This window comes from Alligator sinensis, unplaced genomic scaffold (assembly GCF_000455745.1).
Source record: "Alligator sinensis unplaced genomic scaffold, ASM45574v1 scaffold909_1, whole genome shotgun sequence".
Classification (NCBI taxonomy): domain Eukaryota; kingdom Metazoa; phylum Chordata; order Crocodylia; family Alligatoridae; genus Alligator; species Alligator sinensis.
The window spans coordinates 230116-243879 of NW_005842862.1; the positions used below are offsets into that span (position 1 = coordinate 230116).

Here is a 13764-nt window from a genome sequence, read left to right on the forward strand (position 1 = left end):
CCTCTCCCCTACCCTGGGGGTCTTCAAGAGGAGGTTAGATAGGCATCTACCTGGGGTCATCTAGCCCCAGCCCTCTTTCCTGCCTATGCAGGGGTTCGGACTCGATGATCTATTGAGGTCCCTTCCGACCCTAGCATCTATGAATCTATGAATCCATGTGACAAAAGCCTGGTGTCTAGGGTGTGGTCCCTCTGGTCACCTGAGTGGGGGGAGGGAAAAGCCCCTGCTCATCTGCCCAGGTAACCAGTGATGCTTTTTAAATTGCTTCACTAGTTGCCAACACTGCTGGCTTCTATTGGACTGGGCTGCTGAGGTCAGAAAGGCTATATAAGGGCCTGGTCCAAGAAGGAGGAGGAGAAGCCATTTTACCAGCATGGCCCAAACACCAGGACACAGGGAGAGAGTCTGATCCATCTGAAATGCTCTCTCTCTGGAAATCTCCGAGCCAGATCTCTACCATCTTCTGAATGATGCTTGTAAGTGTTTCTAGAGAGTCTGTCAGCTCACAGTGATGCATTTGTGTATCAAACGGCTACCTCAGCCAGACTGTTTTGCTCAATGGTAATCCCTTGATAGTGCTCTACCTCTTACCCTATTCTAACCCTACCCTTTGTAACCAATAAGGTTCTCATTTGTGACTGGTGTAGGAGACTTATAGAGGGGTGGGTTTAATTATGCCTAGGAGGCCCCTTAGGTCTGCGGACTAAGGAAGAATATCCTTTTTGGCCTCCAACTTGGGGAGGAGCCCGAAGTGCTTGTATTGGGTCGAGTACCCATAGGACTGTTAGGCCTGTGTTTCCCCGAGGACACAGATCCTAGAAGGTCCCCTCTCGGGGTGGTGGCAGCACATTACCCCCGGAATCTGCGGTGGGGCTCGAAAGGGGGTCTGCCAGGGCTTAGGTGCCCCAGGGAGTCACGTGGCATCCGGAAGGTGGATGGGCGTAGTGAGGTGGGATGCTTAGTGCAGGAGCTCCCCCTACTGGCTCGCCACGAGTGGTGTTAGCGGTGGGATCCGAATACCCTGCTATATTAGAGGCATAATTTGGGAAAAGGAATAGAGTCACGGGAAACCCTCGAGCAAACAATTATCAATTTGGTATCAGGTTGACTAGACAGTGTAGATAGCCAGGATGGCTGACAAGTATGTCCAAATGACCGTGCCCGAACTAAGAGAACAGGCAAAAGAGAGAGGCCTTCACCTGAGGAAGGAGCATAAGAAAGAAGACCTGATTAAACTCCTGTGTGATTATGATCAGGCCTCATCATCTCCTCCACACTTCTAACCAGCAACCGCTGAGGGCTCCGGCAGGCCACCCTCTGAGGGGGAGTTGCAGAGACTCCAGCTGCAGCTACAGTTGAAAAAGATGGAGCTGGAGGCCCAGTGTGAGTGTGAGAAGCCACAGCGTTGGGCGGAGGCCCAGTGTGGGGAGGCCGAGCGCCAGGAGAGAGAGAAGACAGCACAGCACCAAGAGGCAGAGGCCCAGCGCAAGCACGAACCAGAGGTACTCCGTCTGCAGCCCAATGGGGGAGATGCGGGCCCTTCGCAAGCACCCAGGGGACACCCCAAACCAAACTCCTCAGCCTTCTCTCGCTACCAAGTCGGAGATGATCCTGACGTATTCCTCAGCATCTTCGAAAAACAAGCTCGACGGTTGAAGGTGCCAGATGAAGAGTTCATGATGCACATGGCTGCTCTGGTAGAAGGCAATGTGGCCGTGGTCCTGAATAACCTGCCCATGGAGCAAGCAGATGACTACAAGACCTTCAAGGAGGCGGTGCAGTTAAGGTTTAAGCTGGGTTCAGAGTTCTTCCACAACAGATTCCGTACTACTGTTCCCCAGGGTATTCGGGAAAGTCCATGCACAAATTTGCGTCCCTGATATGGGACTCAATCCAAAAGTGGAGGAAAGGGGCTTCAGCAGATACGGTGGAGAAGATGGACATGCTGATTGCGCTGGAACAGTTCTATGTTCAGTGCCCGAGGGAGATTGAAACCCTTGTCCAGGACAGAGGACCTGAAACCCTCTGGGAGGCTGCTAAAATTGCAGACCAGCTGTTGCTACACCGACAGGCACAAGGGCTGAACCAGAAGCCCTCGTACTTTGGGAAGGAACAGAAAGAGTTCCAAAAAGGGTGGAAGGGAGGTCCAGATCCAAAAGGGGAAAGAGGGCCACCTGCTGCTGAGCGCAAGGCAGCCTCAGATTCGGACAAACCACCCAATTCGGAAAAAAGGGGGTGCTATAACTGCAGGGAGTCGGGCCACATCAAGCCCAACTGCCCAAAGCTAAGCACCAAACCCAAGCCCATCAGACATGCAACAGCTGTAAGCAGTGAGGGGGAAGACATGAGCCACTCTGAGGGGCATGCCTATTGCTACAGAATTACAAACCCAGAGGAGGTGACGGCCTTCCACCGGACTAAGATAACAGTAAATGGGAGAACCCTTGTTGGGGACCTGGACACAGGGTCGAGTGTGTCGTTAATTAATGTTAACCTTATGTCACCTGCAGATATAATCCCAGGGAGGACCCTTACCATTAAAGGGGTGGGATCCCCACCATTTGAGGTACCAGTAACCCGTCCCCCCATCGAGTGGAGAGGCTGCAGGATGTGCATAGAACTGGGTGTGCTGGAAGGGGCTCCTGTCCCCATCCTGGTGGGACGTGATATTATGGAGCTAAGATACCTGTACAGGGATGAGGGTCACCTCCTAGAGCTAAAGCCCTACTGAGTTAATGTGGTGACTCATCAACAGAGCCAAAAGGCTAAGGCAGGAGGAGTGGAAACTTCCCAGGGCCTGGTCACCCAGTTGGCTACTGACTCCCTCTGACTGCAATGAGCCCCTGGCCATTGAGGAAACCAGCGACCTCGAGGTCAGGTTAAGTGGCAATCCCAGGGAGGAGTTTGGTCAGTCAGTGGCAGAGGAAACTGAGACTCCCAGGGAGGAGTCCAAGGAAATCCCTGAGGGTGGGGGTGCACTCCTTGCAGGAGCACCCGAACTCCCTATCGATTGCCTAGCGGGGCAAGCAGAGTTCAAGCAGGAGGTTCTAGCAGACACCAGCTTGGAAGACCTCCAGCAGAGGGCTCGGGAGTCAGAGACAGAGTTCACCCCAGCAAAGAGGGAGCAGGTGGTCTGGGACAAGGGACTCCTTTATCAGTTGTGGATACCAAAGAACCAGGCCGAGACCTGGGAGCCCTGTCGCCAGCTCGTAGTACCTCAAAAGTTCAGGCAACAATTGCTTTCCTTGGCTCATGATTTACCTTGTGCCGGTCACATAGGCAGGGAACAGACTGGCCAGCAGCTGCAGGTGAACTTCTATTGGCCCAGGATTGCCTAGAACATGACGGACTACTGCAGATCTTGTGAGATGTGTCAGTGGACGGGCAAAAGTGGGGACAAACAAAGAGCTCCCCTACAGCCCCTCCCAATCATTGAACAACCCTTCTACAGAGTAGGTATAGACATTGTGGGCCCGCTCAGACATCGGACCCACAGAGGGAAGAAATATATCCTGGCTCTGGTGGACTTTGCGACACGGTACCCAGTGGCAGTTGCCTTAACCTCCACCGAAGCACCCATAGTTGCAGATGCCCTAAGATCTTCTTCCAGCTGGGTTTCCCCTCCGAGATCTTGACTAACAGGGGTGGCCCAGGGGTGGGAACTCCCTGGCCGAGGTGATGAAGTGCTTGTGGGAGTGCTGTGGGGTGAAACACCTTAAGACCACAGCCTACCATCCTTAAACAAACAGGCTGGTGGAAAGGTTTAATGGGACCTTGAAAGGGATGCTAAAGGCCTATGTGGACTCTAATCCCAATGACTGGAATGAGAAACTGCCGCATTTGCTCTTTGCCTATTGGGAGGTCCCCCAGGAATCCACTGGCTTCTCGCCATTCGAGTTGATGTTTGGGAGGTGAGTTCGAGGTCCTCTCGATTTGGTGAGAGAGGAGTGGGAAGGGAAAGTCTCTTCCACAAAGACCTCTGTGGTGGAGTATGTGCTTAACTTTCATCAGAAGCTGACTGACATGATGAAAGTGGCACGAGACTCCTTGGCCCAGGTGCAGGAGAAGCAGAGTGTCTGGTATGACAAAAAGGCTTGCTTACGTACCTTCGAGCGAGGCGACAAAGTCATGGTATTCCTGCCACTAAAAGCAGACAAGCTGCGAGCGGCCTGGGAGGGTCCCCGGCTCATCCTGGACAGGCTGGACAATGTGACTTATGTGGAGAGCGAGAGCGGGTCACACAAGAAGCCTAAGGTAGTGCATGTGAACATGCTGGAACCCTACATTGACCGAGGGGAGATGGTGTTCTGGGTTTCCCCAGCTGACAGCTCACCCGAGGACCCGGAGGAGCCAGTCATGTATGGTGACTGGGACAGAGAGGCAGGGATATCGGAGCTCTGCCTGCCGGATCATCTGCTGTCCCAGGACAAAGACAAGCTGCTCACCATACTTAAGGACTACGAGACGATGTTCTCCAACAAACCAGGTAAAATGAACCTGGCCGTGCACACGATAGACACGGGTAATCACCACCCTATCCAATCCTGACCCTACGCAGTCAATGCAAAGGTGATGGAAGAGATAAAGCAGGAACTTGCAGAGATGAGGGAGATAGGGGTGATCTGGCCTTCAACAAGTCCCTGGGCTAGCCCGGTGGTACTCGTCCAGAAGCAGGATGGCACCATTTGGTTCTGTGTGGACTACAGAAAGCTGAATGCCATCACCACCCCTGATGCTTACCCTATGCCCAGGACGGACTCTTTGCTTGATCGCCTGGGCCCAGCCAACATCATCTCGACCCTCGACCTGTCCAAGGGGTTCTGGCAGATGGCACTGGACCTGGATGCTGTGGCCAAGTCTGCCTTTACCACCCCTGTGGGACTTTAAGAGTTTACAGTCTTGCCTTTGGGATGTGTAACTCCCCTGCATCTTTCCAAAGACAGATTAACAATTAGGCACGGTTGTGAACAGCTCGCCATGGCATACATCGATGACATCGCCGTCTATAGTCAGGACTTTGAATCGTACCTGACTCATCTGGCCACGGTGTTAAGTAAGATACAGCAAGCTGGTCTTACCCTGAAGGCCAAGAAGTGCCAGCTGGCACTACCTGAGGTGGTTTATCTGGGACATCACATGGGCGGAGGCCATATAGCTCCCTTGTGGGAAAAGATCGAGGCTATTAGAGACTGGCCACCCCTGCAAACCAAGAAGCAAGTCAGAGCCTTCCTTGGCCTGGCAGGCTACTGCCGGAGATTTGTCCCTGGATTTGGAGCAACAGCAGCTCCACTGTGTGAGCTGACCAAGAAGGGCAGCCCTGACCCCGTGACCTGGAAACAGGAGTGCCAAGAGGCATTTGATACCCTAAAGGCTGCCCTGATCAAGCAACCGATCCTGAAGACGCCAGTCCACGAGAAACCGTTCTCCGTGGCCACGGATGCTTCTGACATGGGCCTGGGAGCCGTACTTTTACAGGAACACGAGGGAAACCAACACCCCGTGGTTTACTTGAGCAGGAAGTTGATCCCGCGGGAGCAGAACCTGTTGTCCATCGACAAGGAGTGCCTGGCCATCGTCTGGGCGCTGAACAAGCTACGGCCCTACTTGTGGGGGCAGTAGTTCATCGTCCTGTCGGATCATGCCCTGCTTCAATGGTTGCAAACAATACAGAATACCAACGTCAAGCTCCAGTGATGGGCCTGGCAGCTTCAAGAGTTCAACTTCGCCGTTGAACACATCAAGGGGAGCCAGAGCATGATAGCAGATGCCCTGTCATGAAAGGACACTGGGTAGTGGCTCCTCTGGACTCAGGACTACTGGAGAGATCTCTAGTGATCTCTAGTGTGGGAACTACCCAATATGTTTTAGGGTTTTTCTAGGTTATTGGTATAACTTGTTTCATGTGTCAGGTATTCTTTTTCTTTAGGCATCCCATGTGAACTCCCCGACCCAACATGCCCGGGCACACGGCCCTGAGAAGCCCTGAGCCCAAGCTTTTAAAGGAGTTGTGGGACGTGTGGCAGAAATGCCACCGTTTGCATCTCCCTCCAGAAACCTGTCCTGGTCAGCTTGGGACACTGGGGTCAAATTCCTAAGGGAGGGGGGATTCTCCTCCCTGCCCATGTGACAAAAGCCTGGTGTCTAGGGTGTGGTCCCTCTAGTCACCTGAGTGGGGGAAGGAAAAGCCCCTGCTCATCTGCCCAGGTAACCAGTGATGCTTTTTAAATTGGTTGGCTAGTTGCCAACACTGCTGGCTTCTATTGGACTGGGCTGCTGAGGTCAGAAAGGCTATATAAGGGCCTGGTCCAAGAAGGAGGAGGAGAAGCCATTTTACCAGCATGGCCCAAACACCAGGACACAGGGAGAGAGTCTGATCCAACTGAAACGCTCTCTCTAGAAATCTCCGAGCCAGATCTCTACCATCTTCTGGATGATACTTGTAAGTGTTTCTAAAGAGCTAGTCAGCTCACAGTGATGCATTTGCGTATCAAACAGCTACCTCAGCCAGACTGTTTTGTTCAATGGTAATCCCTTGATAGTGCTCTACCTCTTACCCTATTCTAACCCTACCCTTTGTAACCAATAAGGTTCTCATTTGTGACTGGTGTAGGAGACTTATAGAGGGGTGGGTTTAATTATGCCTAGGAGGCCCCTTAGGTCTGCAGACTAAGGGAGACTATCCTTTTTGGCCCTCAACTTGGAGAGGAGCCCCAAGTGCTTATATTGGGTTAAACACCCATAGGACTATTAGGCCTGTGTTTCCCTGAGGACACAGAACCTAGAAGGTCCCCTCTTGGGGTGGTGGCAGCACATTACCCCCGGACTTTGCGGTGGGGCTCGAAAGGGGGTCTGCCAGGGCTTAGGCGCCCCGGGGAGTCACATGGAGTCTGGAAGGTGGATGGGCGTAGTGAGGTGGGAGGCTCAACGCAGGAGCTCCCCCTACTGGGCCGCCATAGGGGAAGTGTAAAATGAATGGGCTTTCAGTGTATAGTGAGCACAGCAAGGAGCCTGCAGGGACCAGGCATTTGGCTGTTGCATGTAATCTACTGAGAAGCCTGTGTTGCAGTCCCCACTTGCTCTACAGTGAGTCACAGCATTAAGTGCCAGACGGTCTTGGATGAGGCGCTTGCTCCAGAGCCCAGGACTCCAAAGCCCTCAGTGGAGTTTTCCCAACAGCTGCTCCATGTCCTGTGCTGAGGTTAGAACCTACAGGACAGAACAGCCCCTTCCCTGTCACTGGCTCCCAGTGCCAGTCCAGATCCTACCACCCAGATAACCACACTCCCTGCCTTCTGCCTGCCCTGGGAAGACATGGACTCTGGCACCCACCATTGGAGGCTCAGTGTAGCCTCTGCCTACCCATTCTTTCCTCCCTGGCAGGACCTCTGCCAGGCCTGCTCTTGGAGCTTGGCTGGGATCAGTGTGTCCAGGACCCTTCAAGGACCCCACCGCGCTGTCCCACAGCAGGTTGGCTTTGACCCCCTCCCTAGCTGATGCAGAATCGGTGACTCACTGACAGCTCCCCTGCACTGCTCTCTCACCTGCCTCTCTGAGGGCCTGGTCTTTGCACAGGGAACTGCAGTCACACATGGAAACTGCACCTCTGCTGCAGCTCCTCTGAGAAGTGACCCTGTGACAATGGCACCAGGACCCTGTCTCCAGGGAGCTTCAGGATCCATCTGCTCAGCCCAGGGGGAGAGAACTCTCAGCCAACCCCTCACATGGGAGAACAGAGAGGAGACCTGGAGCTCCCAGGTGTGTGCACATGAAAAATGCACTGAGGGAAAAGGATGCTTGGGGCATCCACTGTGTCAGCTGCTCTGCACTAACCATCCACATGCCTGCTCTGTCCCTGTTGCAACCTAGCTGCCTGTGCTGGGTCAGTCAATGACTGCCAGTGAGCTTCCATGCACCAGAGGGGAAGACGAAGCCACAGGCAGTGACCAGAGAACAGCTGACATATGGTATATCCTCCCCAGCCCAGGCAAAGGTGTTCAGGTGCTCACACCTCCGGCTTCCCTGGCACTAAGAGAAAGGTGCAACAGACCAATATGCCTTGAGTGGCAGAAGCATAACTGAAGGTAGAGCTGAGGGGGGAAGATTGTTGTCCCTAGAGCAGGAATTTCCCCTTCCCAAATTCTGCTCCCCCCTCACCGTGCCTGCCAGTGTGATGTCTTTCACTTCATGGGAATCATTTTGGTTTTTCCCTGCTCTGGGATCCTCAGTGGTGCTAGGTCTATTTCATCCCATTTCCCTCTGCTGCTGATCTGTGCCCAGGGCAAAGCTGTCACTGCACTGATATGCATGGTGTTAGTGCTGGGATTAAGTAGCAGGCTTTAATGTTATGGAGAACAAAAGCATTTAATGGGCTCAAAGCTGATGTAAATGCCAAGCACCTTCCAGGATGGGTTCTTCCAGAGTTACACTCATGGTGGGTCATATTCAGGCCTGGAATTTGTTCTCCCTTTGTTCCTGGGGCATTTATGTGGAGTAGGGCATCTGCAGGGGTTCAAACCTCTCACAGCCTATAACGATATTACTATTGCACTCACAACCTCATGGAAACAGGGGAGGGAGGGAGGAAAGTAGTGAAGGCTTTTTAGCCCCATTTTTAAGACAAACGTGGGGTTGGAAAGAGAACCTAATTTTCAAATGCCTTTGCCCCTACTGACCCCTTCCTTCTCAGGAGAGACTCTCGGCTGTTCTCTGAGATAGCAATGTCCTTCTCCAACCTGGCCACACTGGCTGCCCCAGGTCACCAAGGGAGGTTGTGACCATGATAGGATAAAACCCAGGCTTACAGGATGGCCAGGCCTACAGAGAGCCCTGGCCCATCCCCCAGGGCCCTTCCCAGAGCCTTTCAGGGTTTTCATAGCTTCTAAGAGAATATTCTCTTGCCAAATGCTTTCCTCAGGGCAATTTTCATTTCTTTGTTCCTCAAGGTAAAGATCATGGGGCTCAGGAATGGTGTGAGAATGGTGTAGGGCACAGACATCAGTGTGTCCTCCTCCATTGCACCACGTGGGCTAGGCTTGAGGTAGATAATGGAGGCAAAGCCAAAGTGCATGACCACCACAGTGAGGTGGGCAGCGCAGGTGGAGAAGGCTTTCTCCCTTTTTCCACTGGCTGATGGCAGCTGCATGATGGTACCCAAGATGAGCAAGTATGTCAGTACTATGAGCAGGAAGCTGCCCGACAAGCCCAGCATGGAGATCATGGAGACGGCAACCTCAATGGTGCTGCTATCTATGCAGGCCAAGCTGAGAACAGGCCTCATGTGGCAAAAGAAGTGGTTAATAATGTTAGACCTGCAGAAGGGAGACTGAAATATCAGTGTTGTCTCCACCAAGGACACTAAGAACCCACTGATCCAAGACCCAACCACCAGCTTAATGAAAACATGCAGGCTCATGAGGCTGCCATAGCGCAAGGGGTGACATATTGCCAGATACCGGTCATAGCCCATGACTATTAAAATGGCACAGTTTGTGCTCCCTAGTCCAAGAAAGAAGAACATCTGTGCAACACATCCTGTGAGTGAGATGATTCTGCCCTCTGACACCAGGTCCACCAGTGCCTTAGGGATAATAACAAAGGTATAACAAGTCTCGGAGAAGGACAAAGCCCCCAGATAAAGGTACATTGGGGTGTGCAGGTGCCTGTCAGTCCAGATCACAGCCATTATGGCCAGATTTCCAGCCAGGGTCATGAGGTACATGAGGAGGAACACCACAAACAGCACTCCCTGCAGGTCTGGAAAAGCAGAAAACCCAACCAACACAAATTCAGTCACCTGGGTCTGGTTTTCCCTCATTGGTATGAGGTGTTGGACCTGTAAAAACAAAGGCACTTGGTCTGTCATCCTCACTAGGGCCCTGCCATCCATCAGCTCCATGTTGGGAATGATGTGCCTACATGTCCTCTCCATGCCTGCGGGGACAGCCCAAGTCCCAGAGCCCAGGACTCCCTCCTCCAGACACTGCTAGGATCTGCACAAAGGCATCCCAATGCCTTCAACTCAGTCTCCTGCCTTGGTTCTCTCCTGTCCATCAGCCTGTCCCTTCCTCTGAAATTCAAGCCTCTCCCCACCTCAAAGCCAACCCTTGTCCCCGCCCAAACTCACTCTTCCCCTCCCCACACCACCTTTCCAGGGTATCCCAGGAAGGGGGACTCTGGGCAGCTCCTTCCTCCCATGACCAAGCAGCACAAGATGGGACATGCAGCCCTGGGGATGCTTGGGTCACTCCTATAGGCCATCAGTCACTGAGCTCAACAGCTCAGTACTTCTCAGCTATGCCCAGGACCCAGTGTGCTTGAGGGACCAGAGCAGCCCCTCAAACCCCAGCACACAAGTAACTGGGAGGAGTGAGCCAAATATAGACCCATGCTGAATTACCCGGGCCCCTGCCCATAATGATCCCACCCCCACAGACATCCCTGTAAGGTCCTGGGCAAAACCATAGCTGTATAAGGCCAACCCCAGACACAGTGACCACAGATAATAGGAGGATGGGGTAGGGGATCCACAGCCCTGTGAGCACCCAGGGAAGGGGGACCATGCGGCCAGCAAGACAGGGCACAGAGACAGTTTTGCATTGTCGTCAGTGTCCTTCTGCCCTGAGCTGTGTGGGGCAGAGAGAGGCATCACTGCTGCACAGCCCCTGCCTCTGGGTCAGGGAGGGACAGAAGGAGGAGACCCAGTCACCAGCTGTGACCCTTGTCATCTTTAGGACAAGATGTCAAGCTTGCTGTGGCAGGAAAGTCTCACGGGGTGGAATAAGGTGGATTAAGGACACCAGGCTTTGGCCAGAGGTAACCATTTAGGTGCTTGGTGCTAAGAGCCTAGTGGAGGCATCTGACACCTCAGGATATTTCAGGGTCAGGACTCTCCACAGAGGTCTTGCCTAACCAACCTCATCTCCTTCTTCGACTAGGTAATGCATTGCCTGGACAAGGAAGAAGAGGTTGATGTCATATACCTGGATTTCAGAAAAGCCTTTGACTTAGTCTCCCATGATGTCCTTATGGTTAAGCTGGGGAGCTGCGGCCTCGACCATCTTGCGGTCCGATGGCTGGGGTACTGGCTCTGCGATCAGACCCAAAAAGTACTAGTTGATGGGAGAGAATCAACATGGCACGAGGTGACCAGTGGTGTCCCTCAGGGCTCAGTACTCAGGCCAGTACTCTTCAACATCTTAATTAATGATCTGGATTCAGGCACCAGATGTGGACTGGCAAAGTTCACGGACAACACTAAACTACTGGGGAAAGCGGTCACACTGGAAGACAGGCTGGAGATACAGGCTGACCTGGACATGCTCGCAAGGTGGGTGGACCAAAACCTGATGGCCTTCCATGTAGAGAAGTGCAGGGTGCTCCACCTTGGGAGGAAGAACCAGCAGCTTACTTATAGGCTCGGCAGTGCTATGCTTGCTAGCACCATGACCAAAAGAAATTTGCGGGTCTTGATTGACCACAAAATGAACATGAGCCACCAATGTGATGCCATGGCCAGCAAAGCAAACCAAACACTGGCATGCATCCACCAATGTCATCCTCCCACTCTACTTGGCCTTAGTGAGGCCACAGCTAGAGTACTGCATCCAGTTTTGGGCCCCCCACTTCAGGAGGGACATGGATAATCTTGAGAGAGTCCAAAGGAGAGCCACCCACATGATCAAAGGCCAAGAGAGCAAGCCTTACAAGGAAAGGCTGAGGGACATGGGACTCTTCAGCCTGGAGAAGAGAAGGCTCAGGGGGGACAAGTATATAAGCGGGGGTACATCAGGACCTGGGAGAACAGTTGTTCATCAGGGCCCCGCAAGGGATAACAAGGTCTAATGGCCACAAACTCCTGGAAGGCCAATTTAGACTAGACATAAGGAAAAACTTCTTTATAGTCCAAGAGTCAAGGGTCTGGAACAGACTCCCCACAGAGATGGTTCAAGCACCTACTCTGGATTCATTCAAAAGACGTTTGGATGTTTATCTTGCTGGGGTCATTTGACCCCAGCAGCCTTCCTGCCTATGGCAGAGAGGCTGGACTTGATGATCTCACAAGGTCCCTTCCAACCCCTAATGTCTATGAGGTTGTGAGAGGTCTAAGCAATTTGATCCATTTGGCCTCTGGCAGGGGAGGGAACTGGAGCATGCAAAGTCGCTCTGGTTCTGGTGACCAAGTAGCATCACAGCTAGACCAGCCTTACTGACAGGTGCCAGATGTGTTTCTATATTATGAGGAACACAGAGCCAAGAAAAAAACCACCCCTCCAAAGCTGGTAACACTGTCCATGATCAAACAGGGAGGCTGCTCACTAAACAGGGTATTTTGGAAAGCCTGCCTCCACTCTGCTCTGCCATGTACTCCATGTGTCCTTGGGCGAGTCACGCCAGGCTGAATCCTATAGCACTCTCTGCATCACAGGTAAGTTTTCCAGCCATTTCAGATGCCCTTCTTAGCACGTTTGCACAGTTTGTGATCCTATTGCCTTCTCTGATCTATGTAGAATGGACATGTAAGTGTACATGCAAGGACAGAGTATGTGCAGTGCCCAGCAGATCTATGGCTTTCTCTGCACAGCCAGTGTATGGGATTAGTAAAAAACTGAAGTGTGACAAAGTCCCATGACTAGTGGTTGCTGGATGTAGGAGGGTCCTCACATGCCTCACCATCCATATAAGTGATTTTACACAGATAGCAGACAACTGAGGTTGTAGGTCAGTGGTTCTCAACTCTTTTGGGGCTCAAGGCACCTCTTATTATGAATTCATAGTTGGTAGGGTCGGAAGGGACCTGAGCAGATCATCAAGTCCGACCCCCTGCCACGGCAGGAAAGAGTACTGGGATCAAAAGACCCCAGCAAGGTATTCATCCAGCCTCCTCTTAAAGACCCCCAGGGTAGGAGCCAGCACCACTTCTCCTGGAAGTTGGCTCCAGATCCTAGCCACCCTGACAGTGAAGTAGCGCCTCCTGATGTCTAGTCTGAACCTACCCTCTGCCAGCTTGTGACCATTATTTCTAGTCACACCTGGGAGTGCTCGGGGGAACAGGGATTCCCCCAATGCCTGCTGGTCCCCTCTGAATAGTTTGTAAATGGCCACTAGATCCCCCCTCAGCCTTCTCTTGTGGAGGCTGAACAGGTTCAGGTCCCTTAGCCTCTCATCGTATGACCTGCCTTGCTGGCCCCTGATAATGCGGGTGGCCCTCCTCTGGACCCTCTCCATATTGGCCACATCCCTCCTGAAGTGTGGCACCCAGACCTGGACACAGTACTCCAACTGCGGCCTGACCAGTGTCACATAGAGGGGGAGGACCACCTCCTTGGACCTGCTTGAGATGCATCTGTGGATGCATGACAAGGTGTGGTTGGCCTTCCTGACCGCATCCCCACACTGTCGGCCCATGTTCATCTCAGAATCAATAACGATTCCAAGATCCTTTTCTGCCTCTGCATTGATGAGAAGGGAGTTCCCCAGCCTGTAGGTATGCTGCTGGTTCTTCTCCACCATGTGCAGTACCCTGCACCTGTCAGTGTGAAATCCATCCTGTTCTCATCTGCCCACATCTGTAACCTGTCCAGCTCCGATGGCAGCCTATGCCTCCCTTCTGGCATGCCCACTTCCCCCCACAACTTAGTGTTGTCTGCGAATTTGAACGGCGTGCTTTTTACCCCCTCGTCCAAGTCGCTGATGAAGATGTTGAACAGTGCAGGCCCGAGGACCAAGCCCTGGGGGACCCCACTGCCCACATCCCTCCAGGTCGAA

The 13764-nt window shown here is 52.8% G+C and overlaps 1 protein-coding gene across 1 annotated transcript; it reads right to left on the minus strand.

Moving 5' to 3' along the window:
* Positions 1-8878: 8878 nt before the first annotated feature.
* On the minus strand, positions 8879-9814 carry LOC102376495 (olfactory receptor 10X1-like). Its single transcript, XM_006035647.1, has one exon. The coding sequence runs from the start codon at positions 9812-9814 to the stop codon at positions 8879-8881; it is 936 nt and encodes a 311-aa protein (XP_006035709.1).
* Between the last annotated feature and the right edge of the window lie 3950 nt (positions 9815-13764).